This window comes from Oncorhynchus clarkii, chromosome 4 (genome assembly GCF_045791955.1).
Source record: "Oncorhynchus clarkii lewisi isolate Uvic-CL-2024 chromosome 4, UVic_Ocla_1.0, whole genome shotgun sequence".
Classification (NCBI taxonomy): domain Eukaryota; kingdom Metazoa; phylum Chordata; class Actinopteri; order Salmoniformes; family Salmonidae; genus Oncorhynchus; species Oncorhynchus clarkii.
This window is the reverse complement of record NC_092150.1, coordinates 55,462,075-55,485,939: the sequence shown is the minus strand read 5'-3', so window position 1 is coordinate 55,485,939 and position 23,865 is coordinate 55,462,075. Positions and strand designations below refer to the sequence as shown.

Sequence of the window (23,865 nt, the reverse complement as noted above, 5' to 3'; positions counted from 1 at the left end):
TTACTGTTGTTTAGGCTGGTTGAATGAGTTGCCTATGAAAGCTATTTCATCTGCAAGACAACAGGCGGCTGCACCAGTGACTGTAAGTTATGTGATTTCCTCATATGAAATGAAAAATATGTTTGTAGCCTACGCAGTTACAAAATGGCTGTTGAAACTGTGATACATATTTCCCGGTAACATTAAATAAACGTGTTGGTATGTAGAAAAGACGGGCAGACTCTCGTAGGTCTAGGCTACCTACAAACTATTATAAGGCTATGATCGCTTTTCATGCTGACAAAACTGATGGTCTCTGTGAACTGATCTGAACAGGTTTAGGCTGGTCATCTATGATATGTAGGCTATAGCCGAGGTATAGACCTTGATCTGCATATCACTAACAAACTGCTACTATACATTATAACATAGCCTACTTTACATAATATAAAATATCTTACCTGTTGCAAATAAACTTTCTGAATGGATAATTTTTTTCCCCCTCAGATCAATCACTCTCATTTTAGCCCTTCTGTCTACATTCTCAGATATATTTAGAAAAAAATAGATTGAAAGACAATAAATATCTTACTTTTAATTCACACAAATAATTGTGAGACATGGCCTTGTGTTGCTGTACTGTTTATAACTACCTTAACAAACAGTTACTTATTATTATTATTATTATTGACCATTACCATGGAGATGTCATTTCACAACTACATATTCATATGATTGCATTAAATCACCTGACTGTTTCGATACGTCTGTTAGTAAATGTTTCATAAGAGATAATTAATAAATGATAACAATTGACATTAAAGAATTACTGTGTTAACCACAACCAACATGCTGGATCTCTGTTTAGGGGTCAGTGCTCTAAAATGAGTCTCTCTGGGGAGAGAGAGGAGGGGGGCCCTGCCTCTAAAAGGCGTCTCTCTGGGGAGAGAGAGGAGGGACCTGCCTCTAAAAGGCATCTCTCTGGGGAACATGACACCAAAGCTAAGAGGTGAGATGACAATTTTTGAAATAATTATTAAGAGTTTATTTCCAAAATGCATCACATTTGTTTTTTCATCAGAAATGGTTGCTTATGGGTACCTTCAATATTACTGTTCTCAGATTATCAGTTAATAGATTTTATATGGGTATATCTTTGAAAAAAAATTATTACTATTATTACAGCATGTCCTCTTTTCAAAATGTGGCTGATTTAAACAGACAGAATACATTTTCTAAATAAGATTATTTATTTTTTTTACTATTTGTTTTTTCTGAATGGCTGCTGGATAATTTGATATGCACTGAAATCTTCATTTGAAGGCATTGAATTGAGCGAATGCTAGACAGGTTCACTGAGATGCAAACCAAATGGACATGTCTAGCTCATTGATTTGTAGATCTGACACAGTTGCTACTTCAGATTATGTGCCTATCAGGTGTTGTGAATGAGTTATGTAGTACCCACAGAAGGCCACAGGGAGGAGCAAGAGAGCTAGAAACCCATACTGTTTTTTGCCTTAAAAACCCTAAACCTAACAATCAATCAAATGTATTTATAAAGCCCTTTTTACATCAGCAGATGTCACAAAGTGGTATACAGAAACTCTAACCCTACCTATTACCTATTTTAGCCTTAACCCTAATTCTAGGGTAGAGTAGAGTAGAACACTTCTAGAAACTATTTTAGTACTAAATAGCATTTTGATTATTTTGTTAATCAAAACCTGTCTGAGCATTTTGCTTTTATTTTTGTTTGTTATTTTATTATATTTATTATTGCAAGGCAAAACACTTGATAAACAAGACACATTAGTTTTATTTTTCAAATGTGTTTTGAACTGGGTAACCTCTATGTGAAAGTCCAGCAATTGGTGTGGGATAGGTGGGGCAGGTTTGAGACTGATCTAAATAATTAATGAGAAAAATACACTTTATTTTTCAGCTGCATCACCAATGTCAGTACATGAATTATTACCTTTTAATTGCTAAATATGTCCAGTAGATGGCAGCATAAGACCACGAAGCATCAGTTATAGGCTACAAGCAGCAATATGATTGACATAAAATAGAATGCAAACACAGACAAAATGTCCCATGATTTTCTAAAATTGTCACTCATTACTTTAGTTAGCTATTTATCTCGTATTAGGGCTGTGTTGCTTTTGGGAGAGCAAAAAAATAGTGACTATAGCAGATATTGAACCCCGGGTAAATATTCACAAGTCATAAACTCAACCCTAGTATACAAGCATTGAAAAAATGTATCTTAATATCTGATATTGAGAGTAAACAACCGCGGAATATAAAAGACAAGAGTGCATCTTCCAGCCCTTCAATAAATTAGATTATGCAACATTCCCGGTTAGTAAATTTACCTCAACATAACCTTCACATTCACATAAAAACAAGTAATAATAAACATGTATCATCATTATACTACTAAACAGTAATCTGTTAAATGGTTTTTCAGTCCTTCATCTTGCGTTAGCAGTGTGGAAAGGGACAGAAATAATCACACGTGTGTTTTCCTGTGAGGGGGAGTAGTGGTGTATCCAGGGAGAAAACTAAACTAATATTCTGAAAATTCATTTGTGGTCTTATGCTGCCATCTATTGGAATTATGTAGCAACTGCAGTAGTACTGAATAATGTGTAATTCCTTCAGAATTGCAAAATATACAATCTTCTAGTTAATTGTATCCCTTACAACCATAAAATAACCACTTATAGCATAACAAACAATTAAACTGACATAAACCAAAAACACCCTACATGTAGTTAATTGAGTTAATTACCAAATTGAGCAGGTTGGTCACATTTGAGAGTGAGGTATATACATAGCATTTTGCTAAAAAAAACATTTGACTCTCTGAAATGAAATCATCAAGTGATAGATTTTAAACAAATGTCTATGTCATTGAACCACCCCATGCCATGATTATATAGTGAAAAAACACAATTTATTTGATCATTTCTTTAAGCAATAAAATCAAATTCACCAACATTTCAGAAAATTGATACATAGCATTTTAGAATGAAAGTCTTCTTATGTTTCCCCATCTGAGCTCAGAGTAGATGAGAGATGTAATGTTTGTCTCTGTTGTGTTGAAGCCCAATCAAGCAGGAGAGACCAGCCTCACCTGTTCCCAGCTGTGTGTCCATGAAGAGTGACTGGTCTATGGGGCAACCTATAGAGTTTGGAGAGGGAGACTTTTCTACTGAACAAAGGTAAGAAGAACTCATGGGTCATCGTCAGTGAGTTAATAAACAAAACTGCCTCTAGTCATTTCTCCTCTCCATTTTCCAAGTTATTTTTGTTGTTTTCATAATCCATAGGCTAATCCTTTGTCCATTTTCATAGTCCTAAAACAATGTTAAACAAACACAACTTGTGATTTTGTGTGTGCACTCCTTGGATGAGGAGATGTAATCTCATGTTTTGTTAACAGAAACCAACAGGAGGGATCAGAGTCAGGGATTCTCAGTGGTCAGTCTTCCCAGAGTCATCAAACAGATCTGGCCTCCATATTCAGTGTATGTGTTCCTGTTATGTACATTTGTTTTTGTTTACCTCAAGTAAAGTTGATCTGTCAATCATTCATTAATGTGTTGATGAGAAAGCATTTTGTCTCTTGCTTAACTTATTTACTTTATTTAATTCAGTTGCTTGAAGAGAACATTATGACATTTGTGAAGAACGAGCTGAAGATGTTCAAGAGGATTCTTAGTCCAGAACTCCCAGAAGGTTTTCAGGGTCAGAAGCAGGATAAGGACGTGGTGGATGCCAGAGAGGGGGCTCTGAAGATCGCACTGCACGTCCTGAGGAAAATGAACCAGAAGGAGCTTGCTGACATACTGGAGAAAAGTAAGAGCTGTCTGCCTCATGTTGAATGCTGTTTTATAACATTTAAAAGCTGTAGCTAAAGTACAGCTAAAGTAGCTGTGTAACTCAATGATATTGTAGCAGCCTTAACACAACACTGAACTTCTGGAGAGAGTTTGCTGCACTGAAAGTAAAGGGGCTGAATAATTTTGCACGCCCAATTTTTCAGTTTTTGATTTGTTAAAAAAGTTTGAAATATCCAATAAATGTCGTTCCACTTCATGATTGTGTCCCACTTGTTGTTGATTCTTCACAAAAAAATACAGTTTTATGTCTTTATGTTTGAAGCCTGAAATGTGGCAAAAGGTCGCAAAGTTCAAGGGGGCCGAATACTTTCGCAAGGCACTGTACTTACAATACTGTAGGCATTAAAACAGACGTAATATTAATATCCTCTGTGTTATTTCTAGATTCAGATGATCCTGCTGTGATTTGCCAACGTGAACTCAAATCTAATCTAAAGAAGAAGTTTCAATGTGTATTTGAGGGGATCGCTAAACAAGGAAACCCAACACTTCTCAATAAGATCTACACAGAGCTCTACATCACAGAGGGTGGAACTGGAGAGGTCAATAATGAACATGAGCTGAGACAGATTGAGACAACAACCAGGAAACAAGCAAGACCAGAAACTGCAATCAAATGTAACGACATCTTCAAACCCTTAACTGAACAAGACAAACTTATCAGAACTGTGCTGACTAAGGGAGTTGCTGGCATTGGAAAAACAGTCTCTGTGCAGAAGTTCATTCTGGACTGGGCTGAAGGAAAAGCAAATCAGGATGTCCAATTTGTATTTTCATTCCCTTTTCGGGAGCTGAATTTGATTAAAGAGGACAAACACACTTTCATTGAACTTCTCAATCACTTCTCGATGGAAACCAAACAATCAAGAATCTCCAACTACGACACGTACAAAGTTCTATTCATCTTTGATGGTCTGGATGAGTGCCGACTGCCCCTAGACTTCCAAAAGAACAAGATCTGTTGGGACGTCACAAAGTCAACCTCAGTGGATGTTCTGATGACAAATCTCATCAAGGGAAATCTGCTTCCCTCTGCTCTCATCTGGATAACTACCCGACATGCAGCAGCCAATAAGATCCCTTCAGGGTGTGTTGACCAGGTGACAGAGGTACGAGGGTTCAACGACCCACAGAAGGAGGAGTACTTCAGGAAGAGATTCAGTGATGAGGACCTGGCCAGCAGAATCATCTCACACATAAAGACATCAAGGAGCCTCCACATCATGTGTCACATTCCAGTTTTCTGTTGGATTGCTGCAACAGTCCTTGAACACATGTTGAGTACAGACAAGAGAGAAGAGATGCCAACGACTCTTACTGAGATGTACACACACCTTGTGGTGTTTCATACCAAACAAAAGAATGAAAAGTATATTGGGAAAGAAGAGACAGGTCCACACTGGCATAAGGAGAGCATTCTGTCCCTGGGAAAGCTAGCTTTTCAACAGCTTGTGAATGGCAATCTGATTTTCTATGAAGAAGACCTGAAAGAGGCTGGTATTGATGTTTTTGAAGCCTCGGTGTACTCAGGATTGTGCACACAGCTCTTTAAAGAGGAATGTGGGCTGTACCAGAACAAGGTGTACTGCTTTGTTCATCTGAGCATTCAGGAGTTTCTGGCTGCTGTATATGTGTTCCTCTCATTCATTAACAACAATGAGAATCTAATGGACAAACTGCAAACAAAATACAAGTCTGAAGTTACTTTCTACAAGAGTGCTGTGGATAAAGCCTTACAAAGTGAGACAGGAAACCTGGATCTGTTCCTCCGCTTCCTTCTGGGCCTCTCAATGGAGTCCAATCAGAAGCACTTACGAGGTCTATTGACAAAGACAAGAAGCAGCTCACAGAGCCATGAAGAAACAGTCAAGTACATCAAGAAGAAGATCAGGGAGAATCCCTCTCCAGAGAGGTGCATCAATCTGTTCCACTGTCTGAATGAACTGAATGACCATTCTCTAGTGGAGGAGATCCAAAGCTACCTGAGATCAGGAAGTCTCTCTAGAGACAACTTGTCACATGCACAGTGGTCAGCTCTGGTCTTTGTGTTGCTGACTTCAGAAAAGGACCTGGATGTGTTTGACCTGAAGAAATACTCCAGATCAGAGGAAGGTCTTCTGAGGCTGCTGCCAGTGGTCAAAGCCTCCACAGCTGTTCTGTGAGAACTTAAAATTAAGTATAAGAACTAATCATCAGGAATATTTATTAAGTTTAGAGAAAAATACGTGTTAAAATTAGTATATAATATTATATTGAATAACATATTGAATAAATGCATTGATTTTCACATTAGTATAACATTATGAACATACAATTCTAGGAGACCGGAGATGAATCTATGTTTTGTTTGAGAGAATAAACCAAATGCATCTGCATTGTCGTTATACACTACTGGTGTAAAATTAACAGTGTGTTTGTTATTGCATGATGATCTTTTTGTCAGGCTGTCAGGCTGTGGAGTCACAGAGGAAGGCTGTGCTTCTCTGGTCTCAGCTCTGAGGTCAAACCCCTCACATCTGAGAGAGCTGGATCTGAGTAACAATGACCTGAAGGATTCAGGAGTGAAGCTGCTCTCTGCTGTACTGGGGAATCCCCACTGTAAACTGGAGACTCTGAGGTCAGTATTCCTTGGACAGTGAAGCTTACAGTCTTAAATGTGGTGCTATGCTCCAGCATTTTGGATTTGAGATAGAATGTTTCATATTAGACAACAGTACATAATGTCACCTTTTATTTAAAGGTATTCATACATATACAGTGCCTTGCGAAAGTATTCGGCCCCCTTGAACTTTGCGAACTTTTGCCACATTTCCGGCTTCAAACATAAAGATATAAAACTTATTTTTTTGTGAAGAATCAACAACAAGTGGGACACAATCATGAAGTGGAACGACATTTATTGGGTATTTCAAACTTTTTCAACAAATCAAAAACTGAAAAATTGTGCGTGCAAAATTATTCAGCCCCTTTTACTTTCAGTTGTCGTGGAAATTTCCTCTATTTACCAAATCATGGGAGCAAACCACACACACAAGTCAGAGTTAGTTATCAAAGTCCATCTTTAATTATATGAGCTCTATCACAACCCTGTGACTCTCAGATCGATTCAGTGTTTAACCATGAATTCTCTGAGAGCCCCCTTACAATGCAACTGAGTTCTTTTAATAGCAAAGACACACATAGTCAGACAGCATAGAAATAATTCATCGTTCAGCTTTGTCTCTTTTCCCAAACCCCAGAACCATAAACCAAATCCTCCATATCAACAGGCATATATCAAATTGTCATTTAGATACAACCAACTCTAAATACAACCAATCCTGGACAAGCTCACGGAGAGGAGAATGATTCCAGACACTGCCATCTCCGATGGGAAAACTAGGGAGTGAACTGGCACACACACAGTGGAGCAAAAGACATGTTTACACACGTTGATACTTAGACCTCTCCCCTCTCTCCGCCCATGCAACTTAGTCTTGACATAGAACAGATACTGCAACCTGGCCACAGTATTATACAAAAATACCATTCTGATGAGAATTAACTTACACACATTTGATAAATATAAAACATCTTACATATGTTACCAACAAATTCTGATTATCCGACGACACAGTGCAGCAAACTCTCTCCAGAAGTTCAGTGAGGATCTCTGAATGATCCAATGTTGACCTAAATGACTAATAATGATAAATACAATCCACCTGTATGTAATCAAGTCTCCGTATAAATGCACCTGCACTGTGATAGTCTCAGAGGTCCGTTAAAAGCGCAGAGAGCATCATGAAGAACAAGGAACACACCAGGCAGGTCCGAGATACTGTTGTGAAGAAGTTTAAAGCCGGATTTGGATACAAAAAGATTTCCCAAGCTTTAAACATCCCAAGGAGCACTGTGCAAATAATATTGAAATGGAAGGAGTATCAGACCACTGCAAATCTACCAAGACCTGGCCGTCCCTCTAAACTTTCAGCTCATACAAGGAGAAGACTGATCAGAGATGCAGCCAAGAGGCCCATGATCACTCTGGATGAACTGCAGAGATCTACAGCTGATGTGGGAGACTCTGTCCATAGGACAACAATCAGTCGTATATTGCACAAATCTGGCCTTTATGGAAGAGTGGCAAGAAGAAAGCCATTTCTTAAAGATATCCATAAAAAGTGTCCTTTAAAGTTTGCCACAAGCCACCTGGGAGATACACCAAATATGTGGAAGAAGGTGCTCTGGTCAGATGAAACCAAAATTGAACTTTTTGGCAACAATGCAAAACGTTATGTTTGGCGTAAAAGCAACACAGCTGAACACACCATCCCCACTGTCAAACATGGTGGTGCCAGCATCATGGTTTGGGCCTGCTTTTCTTCAGCAGGGACAGGGAAGATGGTTAAAATTGATGGGAAGATGGATGGAGCCAAATACAGGACCATTCTGGAAGAAAACCTGATGGAGTCTGCAAAAGACCTGAGACTGGGACGGAGATTTGTCTTCCAACAAGACAATGATCCAAAACATAAAGCAAAATCTACAATGGAATGGTTCAAAAATAAACATATCCAGGTGTTAGAATGGCCAAGTCAAAGTCCAGACCTGAATCCAATCGAGAATCTGTGGAAAGAACTGAAAACTGCTGTTCACAAATGCTCTCCATCCAACCTCACTGAGCTCGAGCTGTTTTGCAAGGAGGAATGGGAAAAAAAATTCAGTCTCTCGATGTGCAAAACTGATAGAGACATACCCCAAGCGACTTACAGCTGTAATCGCAGCAAAAGGTGGCGCTACAAAGTTTTAACTTAAGGGGGCTGAATCATTTTGCACGCCCAATTTTTCAGTTTTTGATTTGTTAAAAAGTTTGAAATATCCAATAAATGTCGTTCCACTTCATGATTGTGTCCCACTTGTTGTTGATTCTTCACAAAAAAATACAGTTTTATATCTTTATGTTTGAAGCCTGAAATGTGGCAAAAGGTCACAAAGTTCAAGGGGGCCGAATACTTTCTCAAGGCACTGTATATTTTACCGTTTAGAAATGAAAGCACTTTATGTATCTAGTTCTCTCATTTGAAGAAGTCTTAATTATTTGTACAAATGCACTTATATTGTATGATAGTAGTCATAAGTTTAGTAGTTGGTCCCATATTCCATGCCTGCAGTGATCACATCAATCTTGTGTTTCTACAAACTTGTTGAATGCATTTGCAGTTTGTCTTGGTTGTGTTTTGGATGATGTTTTTCCTAATAGAAACTGGATGGTGAATAATGTCCTGTCATTTTGGAGTCATTTCACTTGTATTGTCAGTAAGAATAGAATATGTTTCTGAACACCTCTACATTCATGTGGATGCTACCATGATTATGAATAATCATGAATGAATCGTGAATAATGACAAATAACAAAGTTATAGAGGCACAAAGATCAAACCCCCTCTGTTATTGGCAATGGTGAGAGGTTAGCATGCTTTGTTGTAGCCTCTGTTATTGGTAATGGTGAGAGATTAACATGTTTTGTTATAGCCACTGTTATTGGTAATGGTGAGAGGTTAGCATGTTTTGTTGTTTCCTCAGTTATTGGTAATGGTGAGAGGTTAGCATGTTTTGTTGTAGCCTCTGTTATTGGTAATGGTGAGAGGTTAGCATGTTTTGATGAAGCCTCTGTTATTGGTAATGGTGAGAGGTTAGCATGTTTTTTTGTAGCCTCTGTTATTGGTAATGGTGAGAGGTTAGCACGTTTTGTTGTAGCTTCTGTAACTTTCTCACTCATTATTATTCAGAATTCATTAATGATTTGTATTAATAATCATGGCATCATCAGGATTCATTTAGTAGTGTTTAGAAACATGTCTACTCGCTTAGAAAAGTAATCCAGTCAATATACAGTATATCACAAAAGTGAGTACACCCCTCACATTTGTGTAAATATTTGAGTGTATCTTTTCATGTGACAACACTGAAGAAATGACACTTTGCTACAATGTAAAGTAGTGAAAATGTCCAAATTGGGCCCAATTAGCCATTTTCCCTCCCCAGTGTCATGTGACTCGTTAGTGTTACAAGGTCTCAGGTGTGAATGGGGAGCAGGTGTGTTAAATTTGGTGTCATCGCTCTCACACTCCCTCATACTGACTTGTCGCTGGACGTTCAACATGGCATCTCATGGCAAAGAACTCTGAGGATCTGAAAAAAATAATTGTTGCTCTACATAAAGATGGCCTGGGCTATAAGAAGATTGCCAAGACACTGAAACTGAGCTGTAGCACGGTGGCCAAGACCATACAGCGGTTTAACTGGACAGGTTCCACTCAGAACAGGCCTCGCCATGGTCGAAGTTGAATGCACGTGCTCAGCGTCATATCCAGAGGTTGTCTTTGGGAAATAGACGTATGAGTGCTGCCAGCATTGCTGCAGAGGTTGAAGGGGTGGGGGGGTCAGCCTGTCAGTGCTCAGGCCATACGCCGTACAGTGCATCAAATTGGTCTGCATGGCTGTCGTCCCAGAAGGAAGCCTCTTCTAAAGATGATGCACAAGAAAGCCCACAAACAGTTTGCTGAAGACAAGCAGACTAAGGACATGGATTACTGGAACCATGTCCTGTGGTCTGATGAGACCAAGATAAACTTATTTGGTTCAGATGGTGTCAAGCGTGTGTGGCAGCAACCAGGTGAGGAGTACAAAGACAAGTGTGTCTTGCTACAGTCAAGCATGGTGGTGGGAGTGTCATGGTCTGGGGCTGCATAAGTGCTGCCGGCACTGGGGAGCTACAGTTCATTGAGGGAACCATGAATGCCAACATGTACTGTGACATACTAAAGCAGAGCATGATCCCCTCCCTTCGGAGACTGGGCCGCAGGGCAGTATTCCAACATGATAACGACCCCAAACACACCTCCAAGACGCCCACTGCCTTGCTAAAGAAGCTGAGGGTAAAGGTGATGGACTGGCCAAGCATGTCTCCAGACCTAAACCCTATTGAGCATCTGTGGGGCATCCTCAAACGGAAGGTCTCTAACATCCACCAGCTCCGTGATGTCGTCATGGAGGAGTGGAAGAGGACTCCAGTGGCAACCTGTGAAGCTCTGGTGAACTCCATGCCCAAGAGGGTGCTGGGAAATGATGGTGGCCACACAAAATATTGACACTTTTGGCCCAATTTGGACATTTTCACTTAGGGGTGTACTCAATTTTGTTGCCAGGGGTTTAGACATTAATGGCTGTGTGTTGAGTTATTTTGAGGGGACAGCAAATTTACACTGTTATACAAGCTGTACACTCACTACTTTACATTGTAGCAAAGTGTCATTTCTTCAGTGTTGTCAAATGAAAAGATATACTCAAATATTTACAAAAATGTGAGGGGTGTACTGTTACTGTAATTTAGTTATTCCAATATGTTTTCATTAATTGAATTCCCTTAATCTATTTTATGAGAATTTGTAAGATGCTTGTTTGCATAAAAAAGACCAGTCTTTTCAATAATAGGTAACAGAATTTATTCTCGGAGCGCGCTGCCACGTTACCACGAGCAACAGTTTATATACAATAACATGACGTCATTTCATTGCTTCTAAAATTAATCTCCTCCTCTCGACCGAGACAAAGGGAACTTTAAAAGTTAATTCAAAGTTCATTCTGACCCACTAGCACATACACAGGACACACAACACAACTAAATTAACTTTTGAACCCTCACCATTATCGATCAGCACTTAGCTGACAGTTCTAATTAACAGAAAAAATACTTATTTTTCACCATAATTTGCAAATAAATTCATTAAAAATCCTACAATGCGATTTTCTGTATTTTTTTCTCATTTTGTCTGTCATAGTTGAAGTGTACCTATGATGAACATTACAGGCCCCTCTCATCTTTTTAAGGGGGAGAAGTTGCACAATTGGCGGCTGACTAAATACTTTTTTTTGTTCCACATAATGGAAACAGATTATAATGTTAGACTACATGAACTTTCCTGCTCAAATTAACTGGTGTTACTTAAACAAAGGAATCAATAACCATCAGAATCCATTATCACTATGTTTTACGATTCAGACATTCAAATCTCCCTTTCTCATAGCCAAATACAGTCCAAATATACAACACAAATCAATGATGCCCACCTAGCGAATCTGTTGCTAGTTTTTAGCATCTTTCCTGACTACCTTGACGACTTACAGCTACTTTTTAAAATCTATTTGGAAATGTTTATCAACTTCTAAAAAGTGACTCAAAACAATATGCACGCATTTTCCTTCTAAAAGACACAAACAATTTTCTCCGTCACCCCCAGTCACAACATAATTTCCGTGGCGACAAAAGTGCCTTGCAAGTGATGTCATCAACAAGCGCTCAACCTAGACCCAAGCCGCAACGATTTTCAATTAATTGTAAATAATTGTTGGCTGTCTGTAGCAACAGTAGTAGGGGTTCGATAAACCAAACCTAATTTATCACATCTGTTGAATCTTGAATTAGAACTTACAACATCAATCAACATCTCTCATCTCTCAATTCGCTAAATTTATAAGAACATTTCGATGGGCACAATTCTATCGTAATTGTCTCTTCATTATTATTTAGAATTCATTAGATTTAAGTAACTGTCTCGTCTTTGATTCAGCACTCTATTCCCAATACATTATTCAAACAGACCATTTAGTGAACAGACATCGTCTTGCATCAAAATTCGCTTCGTTATTATTTTAATTTGAATGAATTAGTCTATTAATTTAACCTAAACAATCTATTAAAAACGTTCAATTTATATCTTACACAAACACTAGCGACCATATCTTTCTTGGCAAAACATACAATTAGTTTAATTACAATCAAAAGATCTGAATTTAGTCAACGCCTTGGCTGGGAACTGAACCCGGGACTCCAGTTTGGAAGGCAGCTATGCTCACCACTATATCATCAACGGTATGTAAGTGACTAAGATTCTCCGCAAATAGACCCAATTTACAATTGTCTGTATTCGTAACTCCGGCATTGGGACAACAGAAAATAGCCCTAATTTAAAAGCCCAAGCTTTCCCTCAGTGAGGATTCTCATTAATCTCACTCTCCTCTATCAGAAATTAGGAATAGTTACTATCCTCTTTGAGGATTTACTACCTATTTCTAGTTAAATCCTTACCGTTACTAGTAGGTATGGTATTATAATCACTTATCTATGCCTTTCAATTTTTTTTACCTTCTATGTGTGTGTATTTATCGTTACACAGTTACTTCAGTTGCTCTCCTGTCTGACTATGTGTGTGTCTCTTTAATGATAATCAATGTGTATGGGTTTCTATATTTATTTCTCCTTTCTGGAAACTTCGTCTATAGATTTGACTTTTGATCGGACATTAAATTTCACCCGTATACAATTATAAGCTCATTATAAACTATTGTTCCTTAGGACTGTCAACATTAATATCTCATATCTCACTTCTCTAGACCTCCGTGGATATTACTTCCTTTCAGTATTGAATAGGTTAAGTTTTTCCGTTCGCCTAGGATTACTCTGCCTTCTCACCAAGCCTAATTTATCCTCACCCGTTTTAATATATCTATCCGCTAGTTTTCATAACAGATAGACTACTAAGGTTAACTTTATTTAGGTATGTCTTTTGAATGAATGGCTATCCTATTTGTACAGAACGACCGTCCTATCTAACAAAACGTACTATATAACTTCCTTCCGTTATGTTTATTTGTGGTAGAATTCGTTACCAAGGTCATTTCGGACCTTCTCTCTTCCTTCCTATCGATTTTGGTTAAAACACAAAGTAGAAGCCTAGTGTATTTGTTCAGAATATTTAAGCACCTATCATTGATTCAAAAATATCTTAAATAATTCCCCCCAAATTCGAGAATAAAGACTATTTACCGTCGTCCTGTAGACTGGGAAAAGCAATGCCGGTTCGATTCCGTCACCTTCTCTGTCGCCCTTAGATCTTAATACCGGCCTGTTGTTTTTTTAAACCTCAATCCAGAGGCCAGGTCTTTAAATAATGAGTCCAGACCCGTCCGTGCACGGCTTTCGGCTTTCCCTTCGGACGACAGAGGCAAGTTTGTGGAATCCACTCGTAGGACCAATTGTTACTGTAATTTAGTTATTCCAATATGTTTTCATTAATTGAATTCACTTAATATATTTTATTAGAATTTGTAAGATTCTTGTTTGCATAAAATAGAAGGAGACCAGTCATTTCAATAATAGGTAGCAGAATTTATTCTCGGAGTGCGCTGCCAGGTTACCACGAGCAACAGTTTATATACAATAACATGACGTCATTTCATTGCTTCTAAAATTAATCTCCTCCTCTCGACCGAGACAAAGGGAACTTTAAAAGTTAATTCAAAGTTCATTCTGACCCACTAGCACATACACAGGACACACAACACAACTAAATTAACTTTTGACTCACCATTATCGATCTCCACTTAGCTGACAGTTCTAATTAACAGAAAACCTAGGAATTCAGTCACTGCCTTATTTAAAACACCCCAGAGCTCAGTTTTGTCGGTTCAACCATAGGTTAACTACCTTATCTGCTTACTTAATCCACAACCCATTCCTTTCTGCCGAGTTGGAATGGTGTTCATTAACTTTAATTACTCCTTGTCCGTGTCACACAATCCCTTCTTATGAACTCATATTGTTAATCAGATATAATAAAACAGAGTAGAAGTTTACTTAGTTACAGTTCCATTTAAAATTAGAATATTGTTCAGTCATTTATTCATAATATTCCTAACATGTACTCACTTTTGTGATATACTGTACATCATTCAGTTACTATTGGGCAAAACACAACCAAAACAAACTGCAAATGCAACCAACGAGTTTGGGGCCGACTAAACTTTTGATGACTTATAGAGCCACATTTAAAATGTTAGCTTCACTGTCAAAATAGATATGGTGTGGACTGTATACTCAATACAATCTAAATCTGATACCTCACTGTTTGTCTTTTGACTGATACTGCTTTTTAAACTGGTCTTGTCAGTCTACTCAAATATTTGTACTATACATGTTTCTATCTGCAGGCAATACTTTGATCATTTATCATTTTCTGAATCATTAATTTATGAAAAGATATGTCAGGTTTCAGGACACTGACGTATCTGAAAAAAAATGTACTGCCACTATTTTCACCACCAAAGAATATCAGTGTAGTTGTAATATGATTTGACTCTTTGCAGGCTGTCACGCTGTCTAGTCACAGAGGAAGGCTGTGCTTCTCTGGTCTCAGCTTTGAGGTCAAACCCCTCACACCTGAGAGAGCTGGACCTGAGCTACAATCATCCAGGAGACTCAGGAGTCAGACTGCTCTCTGCTGGACTGGAGGATCCACACTGCAGACTGGAGAAACTCAAGTATGTAGAGGGTTTATGTCAATGTTCATATCAGACATGTTTGACTTATCAGGCTAGTTAAGACAAACATTCTTACCACCACTTGGACAAAGTTATATACTGACTACGTGTGTGTGTGTCCAGTATGTGTGTGTGTCCAGTGTGTCTGTGTTTCAAGTTTGTTTGTGCGTGTGTGCGTATCCGGTGTATGTGTGTGTGTGTGTGTGTGTATGTCTAGTGTGAAACACACACTCACACACTGGACACGGACACACACACACACACACACACACACACACACACACACACACACACAGGACAACACTCACACTAGACACACACACAGGACACACACATACACATACACACTGGACACACACTGGACAAACACTGAACACACACACACAGACAAACATTCTCATGCTTGACTGTGTGTGTGTGTGTGTGTGTGTGTGTGTGTGTGTGTGTGTGTGTGTGTGTGTGTGTGTTCAGGTGTATAACTCAATGACTGTCTGTTCTTCTGCTTACCGCTACAGTGTGGAACATGGTGGAGAGTACACAATGAAACCTGGGCTTAGAAAATGTGAGTGTTGACTGCTGTGAAGAATATAACTAAGAATAAGTCTTAATTTAAGTTAAAGTTAAAGACCACCATCATTACTTACTTGGTCAAATTAAATATCAGCTGTAGTTCTACAGAAGCAGAAATCAGGGACACCAAAGTTTACAAAGAGTTGCGTTGACAATGTGTTTGTGTGGCGTGTTCGTGTTACATAAGAAATGTGTGTTTGTGTTCATGCATGCATACAGGTGTGTGTGTGTGTGTGTGTGTGTGTGTGTGTGTGTGTGTGTGTGTGTGTGTGTGTGTGTGTGTGTGTGTGTGTGTGTGTGTGTGTAATTAATGGGAATAAGTGTGTTTTATATTACCATACAGTATAACATATGATCATTCAACAAGTCTCAAGTTACCTTAAACTCTCCTTTTGATACCTAGAAACATCTACATTAAATGAATTAGTGAAAAGTGAGTTAACATTCTAATGTGAATGATGATGAATTCTAATATTGTGTCTGGTTTCATCCATCAGATGTCTGTGATCTCACACTGGACCTAAACACAGTAAACAGACTTCTCTCTCTGTCTGAGGAGAACAGAAAGGTGACATGTAGGACAGAGAAGCAGCCATATCCTGATCAACCGGAGAGATTTGAGGACAGAGAACAGGTGCTGTGTAGAGAGGGTCTGACTGGGCGCTGTTACTGGGAGGTAGAGTGGAGTGGGAGAAGGGCTGGTATAGGAGTGACATATAAAGGAATCAGCAGGAGAGGAAGGGTTAAGGACTGTGGGCTTGGATGGAATGACAAGTCCTGGAGTCTGTTCTGCTCTGACAACAGTTACATTGCCTGGCACAATAATAGTGACACTACCATAAACGTCCGCCCCTCCAGCTCCCACAGAGTAGGAGTGTATCTGGACTGGTCAGCCGGCACTCTGTCCTTCTATAGAGCCTCCTCTGACACACTGACCCACCTTATCACATTCACCTCCACATTCACTGAGCCCCTCTATCCAGGGTTTTGGGTTTATGAAGACTCCTCAGTGTCCCTGTAAATAATCACCTGACACACACACAAACATGCACTGACACACACACAAACTCTCACACACACACACTGACACACACACACACACACACACACACACACACACACACACACACACACTGGACACACACTGGACACACACTGATACACATACACCGAATTCCACGGACTCCCACCGCAAGCTCTGTACCTTTTCACCAGCTGGCTAGCTGCAATCCGAGTGTCTACTTCTGGCTAACTTCTCTGTCCTTGCTACTAGCTAGAGGTCAGCTAACTTCTGCTATCGGTCATCAGCTAACCTTTAGCTGGGAAAACTCTCGCCAGTCAACGCGATTCTAGCCAGAGCATACCAGACCTGTCTTCTCTCCATTTCCCCGTATTATTCCCTCCGCAAGCTCTGTACCTTTTCGCCTGTCTCATCCAACCTACTGCTGGCTAACGTCTCTGTCCCGAAGCTAGCACCACTTCGCCTGGAGCTAGCCCATGCTAGACCCATTTTCCGGCTAGCTGAAGAGTTCCATCAGCCACTCCTGGGCTACAACACCTATTTTTTTTTTAATTGCTAATTGGCCTGGACCTGTTTTACTGCCGGTGCGGAGCCCCACCGGGCCGTCACAACTGGACAACCAACGTTATCTGCCTGAGGGGGTTATTCAACTGGGCAACGCGACATCACCTGAATGCCCATCTGCTAACTGCTGCCTGCTAACGTGAGCTGTCTGGAGCATTTTGGCTGCTAGATGAATAGGTCCACCGGACATTTTTTGGGGGCACTATACCTATTTTACCAATTGGACTGGTCCCCTTTACCACACGGAACACCACTAATCCATCACGACTGGTCTACCGATGGAAACGCACGATGAGGCTATAACGACACCAGACACACAAACACAAACTTACTTGACACACACACACACACACACACACACACACACACACACACACACACACACACACACACACACACACACACACACACACTGGACACACTCACACACACACACTGGACACATAAACCCACACACCTGACAAACACTCAGGACACACACACACACACGCACACACACAGATTGGACACAAACACACACACACACAGGACACACACACACAGAATGGACACACACACACTGGACACATACACACACACATACACAGACTGGACACAAACACACACTCGCTTGACATACACACACTGGAGGCACACACACTGGACACACACTGGACACACACACACACACACAGACACTGGACACACACACTGGATACACACACTCGACACACACACTGAATACACACACACACATACACACAAAGACAGTCACACACAACGGACACACAAATACAAACACACACACACACTGGAGACACAAACAGACAAACACACTGGACACATACATACACACACACACACCCATAATGGACACACACAGAGGACACACAAACACACACACTGGACACACAAACACAAACTCACTTGACACACACACACACAAACTGGACACAATAACACACACACACACTGGACACATACACACACACAGACTGGACACAGACACACAGACACACACACCCACACTGGACACACAGACACTGGACACACAAACACACACACTTGACACACACACACTGGACACACACACAGACACACACACTGGACACATAAACAGACAAACAGACTGGACACTAACACACACACACACACACTGGACACAGACACACTGGACACACACAAACACACACACACACACACACACACACACACACACACACACACACACACACACACACACACACACACACACAGTCACAGGGCACACACACAGACACTGGACACACAGACTGGATACACACTCAACACACACACTGGACAAACACACACACTGGACACACACATACACTGGACACACACATTGGACACACACACACACACACACACACTGAACACACACTGAACAGACACACACATATACACACTGGACACACACACACACACCCACTGGACACACACACACATACACACTGGACACACACTGGACACACACACACACACACACACACACACACACACACACTGGACACACACACACTGGACACACACACACACACACCCACTGGACACACACACTTTACCCACTCTTGACACACACACACTGGACACTCACACACTGGACACACACACACACACTGGACACAAACACAGGGCACGCACACACATTGGACACACACACACACATATACTGGACACACACATACTCGATACACACACACCCACTGGACACACACACACACACTGGACACACACACACACACCCACTGGACGCACACCCTGGGCACACACACACACACACACACACACACACACACACACACACACACACAAACACACACACATATACTGGGCACACACACTGGACACACACACTGGACACACACATACTCGATACACACACACCCACTGGACGCACCCACTGGACACACACACTGACACACACACTGGACACACACACTGGACACACACATATACTGGACACACACACTGGACACACCCACTGGACACACACACTGGACACACACACACACATATACTGGACACACACACTGGATACACACACTGGACACACACATACTCGATACACACACACCCACTGGACACACCCACTGGACACACACACACACACACACACTGGACACACATACACACACACTGGATACACCCACTGGACACACACACTGGATACACACACACACACACTGGATACACCCACTCGTCTTCTTCATTGTGTTATAACAAACTTGTTATGTCACCTCTGTAACTAGGTATCTAACATACTGACCTTTCTGACCCTGTCCCATGGCCCTACTTTCTAGAACTAAACATTTAAATTCCTCTGAGTTTTGCTTACTGTCCATTTACTTGTGTATTATGTATTTGCTGTGTATTGGAATTGTGCCGCAGAGCATCATGGGGGTTTGTATGTGTTTAGATGATCACGTTCCAGATAAATGGTTGAACTGATTCCTGTCTCCCGTCTCATCATTATTGAATTGCTAGCTAAGAGAGAGAGTTAGCATCGTCATGGACGGCAGAAAAGGATTCGAGACGGATGTCGGAGCGGGAAAACAACATGATTTAAAAGTTAGGAATATACAGTGATTAAAGGAAAGGACATTTATTCAACTGTGAAGATGAACTGAGGAATTAAAAACTGCTAAATGAGCGAAGTGAATAAAGATCACATGACTGAGGAAACTATTGCTGTGTTTGAGGACAATACTGAAGTGAGTGACAATCAGGAGCATATTGAGAAATGAAAAATGGCTGGAATTGTTGGAACCATTGGACAGTTTTATGAAAGTATTGAGCAGGGGACCTCATATACAGAACGGTTTGAATATTTTGTTCTTGTAATTTACATTGATGAGGACAACATTGTACTTACAGTTTTTGGTGTAATGGGGCCAAAGACATTTAATTTACTAGTCAGCCTGCTACAGCCAGACAGAACAGGTAACAAGACGTATGGGGATATTGTGGAGATATTTAAAGGACATTTTTCAGCAGAACCACTAGTTAATGCTGAAAGGTTCAGGTTCCACAGGAAACATCAGGAAGAGGGAGAATCAGTACCAATGTTTGTTGCTGAATTAAAGAAACTATCAGAACACTATGAGTTGAATGGTGTTCTAAATGACATCATAAGAGACAGACTAGAATGTGGGCTACAGAGTGAAGCTACACTAAAGAGACTGTTGACTGAAAGTCATCTGACCTTGGGGAAGGACATTGAAATCAGTGTGTCCATGGAACTAGCTGCTAAAGAAGCTCACCAGTTGAGTTCATCAGGAACTTAGCTTGTTCATTTAACAATCCTAATCACCAGCTGATACATTGTGATGTCATACACAGAGTACACCTTCCACCTAGAAAACATCCTTTAATGAAAATCATAACCTCTCCTCTGTGTGATCTATGTAATCAAGGTGCCTCGGGCTCCTTTCTGCAGAAGCAGTTTTTTTACTTTGCTCTTTAATTATTTGTTACTGTTATTTCATATTTATACATTTTTTATTTGATTTGCTCTTCAATTATTTGTAACTTTTATTTGTTGTTTTTGGGGGTATTTTTCTTAAATCTGCATAAGGGCTTGTAAGTCAGCATTTCACTGTAAGGTCTACCGACACCTGTTGAATTAGGTGCATGTGACAAGTAAAATTTGATTTGATTTGATATGTAGCACAACAACAATTGAGAGCTGGTTATCTGCAACTAAACTATAAAATAACTACTGTTGTAGGTTTTATACCCAACAGATTGCCTGTTCATCATAATTTTAGTGCAAATGTGAACCTTACTGATTTTACTATTATGATTGTATTTACATACAATAACTAGTATACTATTAAATATATTTTAACAGTATTGTGTCTATTCCTGCTGCTATTTGTTCTTGTCTTTGTTCCTTTAAAATCACAAAAAAAGGAAATGTGCACAGAGAAAATCAGAGACGGGAAATCAAGTCACATGCTTCCACTGTGGCAAGGTGGGACATCAGACTTCTACATGCTGGTGTAAGGACACGGATTGCCTGTGGTAAGAAAATGCACATTTGACAAAACCTCTAGAAACAATAAGAGAACAGAAAATGCTAAACGGGAAACAAGAAACAGACATTCCAACGAAAGACAAAGAGACATGTTTACACTGTTGAATAAGAGAACACTGAGGTGAGTGACTCAGCAGACCAGGAAGTCACACTGAAACACCTTCCACTCCAACCAGCGTCCCTCATGTTAAAGACTTACACAGGTGAATCTGTCGCTGTGAGAGGCATCACTGATGTCACAGTTCAGGTAAACAGACAAACTGAAAAGCTGCCGCTCTATGTTGTGAAGGGAGACTATGCATCACTACTGGGATGTTCAAAGTTGGAGAAAATCACACTTGCCATCAGTGCAGACAATGACACTGACCTACCTGCCATCTTAAAGAAACAGACGGATTTAATGGACAGCAGGGTAGTATGAACGACATTACAGGGAAGCTTAGCATTAAGTCAGACAGCAAACCAACAGTCAATGCTGACTTGGAGGCTTTAGTCAAGAACAAAGTACTGGAGCCGGTAAGCATGAGCGAATGCATGAGCAACACCCATCTACCAGTCCTTAACCTGGTCTTTCAGCATATCAGAACACCCATCTACCAGTCCTTAACATTAGAACCACCTGGTCTTTCAGCATATAAGTACCCACTAGAGAAAGTTGCCAGATATCCACTTTATCATATGTGTTACATCAGCTCCTTCCACTCTCTCTCTCTCTCTCCCTCTCTGTGTGGGCAAAGGCAGGTGTGCTGGAGTCAGAGAAGATCCCCACCAGCTGCAACCTGTTCCATAATCAAGACCTCTACAAATACTCAGTCCTGCCACTTCCACACTGCCAGATCGTAGCCTCTCCTCAGTCTGTCTGCGTTTTAGCCATTGGCTCATGCATAGATCCTGTTTTCGTGTTGTGCCCGTTTTCCGTTGCCTGGTGCTGTTTTCGCTCCCTCTCGCTGACCTCCGTCTCAGCATAGTGATAGGAGGTTTTATGCCGGCTCTCTTGTTTTTTTTATGCGGGTCTTCGCAACCACACACCTGCTTCACTCTCTCAGTACTATCATCAACACACACCTGCTTCACTCTCTCAGTATTATTATCAACACACACACCTGCTTCACTCTCTCAGTACTATCATCAACACAACACCTGCTTCACTCTCTCAGTACTATCATCAACACACCACCTGTTTCACTCTCTAAGTAACAAATTAATTACATGAAGAAATATTATTGGAAATATATCAATATAAAATAACGACAATAGTTCATATAACAAAGTAAAAATAAAATGGTCCAATAAACTATTTCCGTTTCCCTTACAATAAAAACATTAATGTAACTTTATTTGTAGATTCAATTAGTAATAGAGTTATAGTACTTAATAAAGTCCATTTACAGATTCCTACAGAAACAAAAAAAAAAACTCTACATTTATTATAATAATAATATAACCAGCCAGGTGAATTTATTTGCTGTATTCCCAAACAAAAGCAAAAGTGCATTAACAATTGTAAAGGATGAATTGCAAAAATAAATATTTGTGGAAAAATATTGGTGACAAGATATTAAAACAATAATGTGTTGATTGTATCAAACACTGTACTGCGCCGTCACACATGAATCAATCCCGTCTTCTCTTTATGCTTTGGGTCCACAAACAAGTCAAATCGGTTGCCCTGCACACAGTTTTCATTGGCCTTGTTTGGTGTGAATCTGCCGACTTGACATTGTGTCTCCTTTCTCCCCAGTGGGAGATGTGGTGCTTGGGGAAGAGGGAGAGCAGGACCTGCTACCTTGGAGGCCTGCTTGGTGACTATCTTTTTTCTCTGCGTTCATGTGGTTCTCACAAAGCTCACATGCCAGATCCATGATGAAATCTCTCCTGTTGACTGTATTGACAAGGCATTGCTTGTACAACATGTGTTGATAGCAGCCATGTCGAGCACATTGTAGAATTGCGCAACAGGCCAGAGGCAAGTACCTCATTTGACAGAGTCTTGCCATGTAATAGTAATAATATGAATGTAATATAATAAAAGGGGGGATACTAGTTGGTGTCTGTCAGATGGGAAGGCTGTTTGTATATGGTAGGGATACTGTATATACTGTAATGACCTGGCTAGATCATAAAGGGGATACTAGTTGGTGTCTGTCAGATGGGAAGGCTATTTGTATATGGTAGAGATACTGTATATACTGTAATGACCTGGCTAGATTATAAAGGGGATACTAGTTGTTGTCTGTATATGGTAGAGATACTGTATATACTGTAATGACCTGGCTAGATTATAAAGGGGATACTAGTTGGTGTCTGTCAGATGGGAAGGCTGTTTGTATATGGTAGAGATACTGTAAATACTGTAATGACCTGGCTAGATTATAAAAGGGATACTAGTTGGTGTCTGGCAGATGGGAAGGCTGTCTGTATAT

The 23,865-nt window shown here is 40.3% G+C and overlaps 1 protein-coding gene across 1 annotated transcript; it reads left to right on the top strand.

Annotated features, from left to right (window-relative positions):
• The first annotated feature begins 863 nt into the window (after positions 1-863).
• Positions 864-16,883, top strand: LOC139406959 (NLR family CARD domain-containing protein 3-like). The gene is made up of 9 exons (XM_071150175.1): positions 864-988; positions 3,093-3,209; positions 3,431-3,515; positions 3,645-3,846; positions 4,275-6,048; positions 6,334-6,507; positions 15,078-15,251; positions 15,767-15,813; positions 16,319-16,883. The coding sequence occupies exons 1-9, from the start codon at positions 864-866 to the stop codon at positions 16,840-16,842; spliced, it is 3,222 nt and encodes a 1,073-aa protein (XP_071006276.1). The 3' UTR covers positions 16,843-16,883.
• Positions 16,884-23,865: the final 6,982 nt, after the last annotated feature.

Bases quoted from the DNA above. Each gene is read 5' to 3' on its own strand.
- LOC139406959 (XM_071150175.1), top strand. From the start codon at position 864: ATGAGTCTCTCTGGGGAGAGAGAGGAGGGGGGCCCTGCCTCTAAAAGG. The intron at 3,210-3,430 runs GTAAGAAGAACT...TTTTGTTAACAG, and splicing joins GACTTTTCTACTGAACAAAG to AAACCAACAGGAGGGATCAG. The intron at 3,847-4,274 runs GTAAGAGCTGTC...TGTTATTTCTAG, and splicing joins TGCTGACATACTGGAGAAAA to ATTCAGATGATCCTGCTGTG.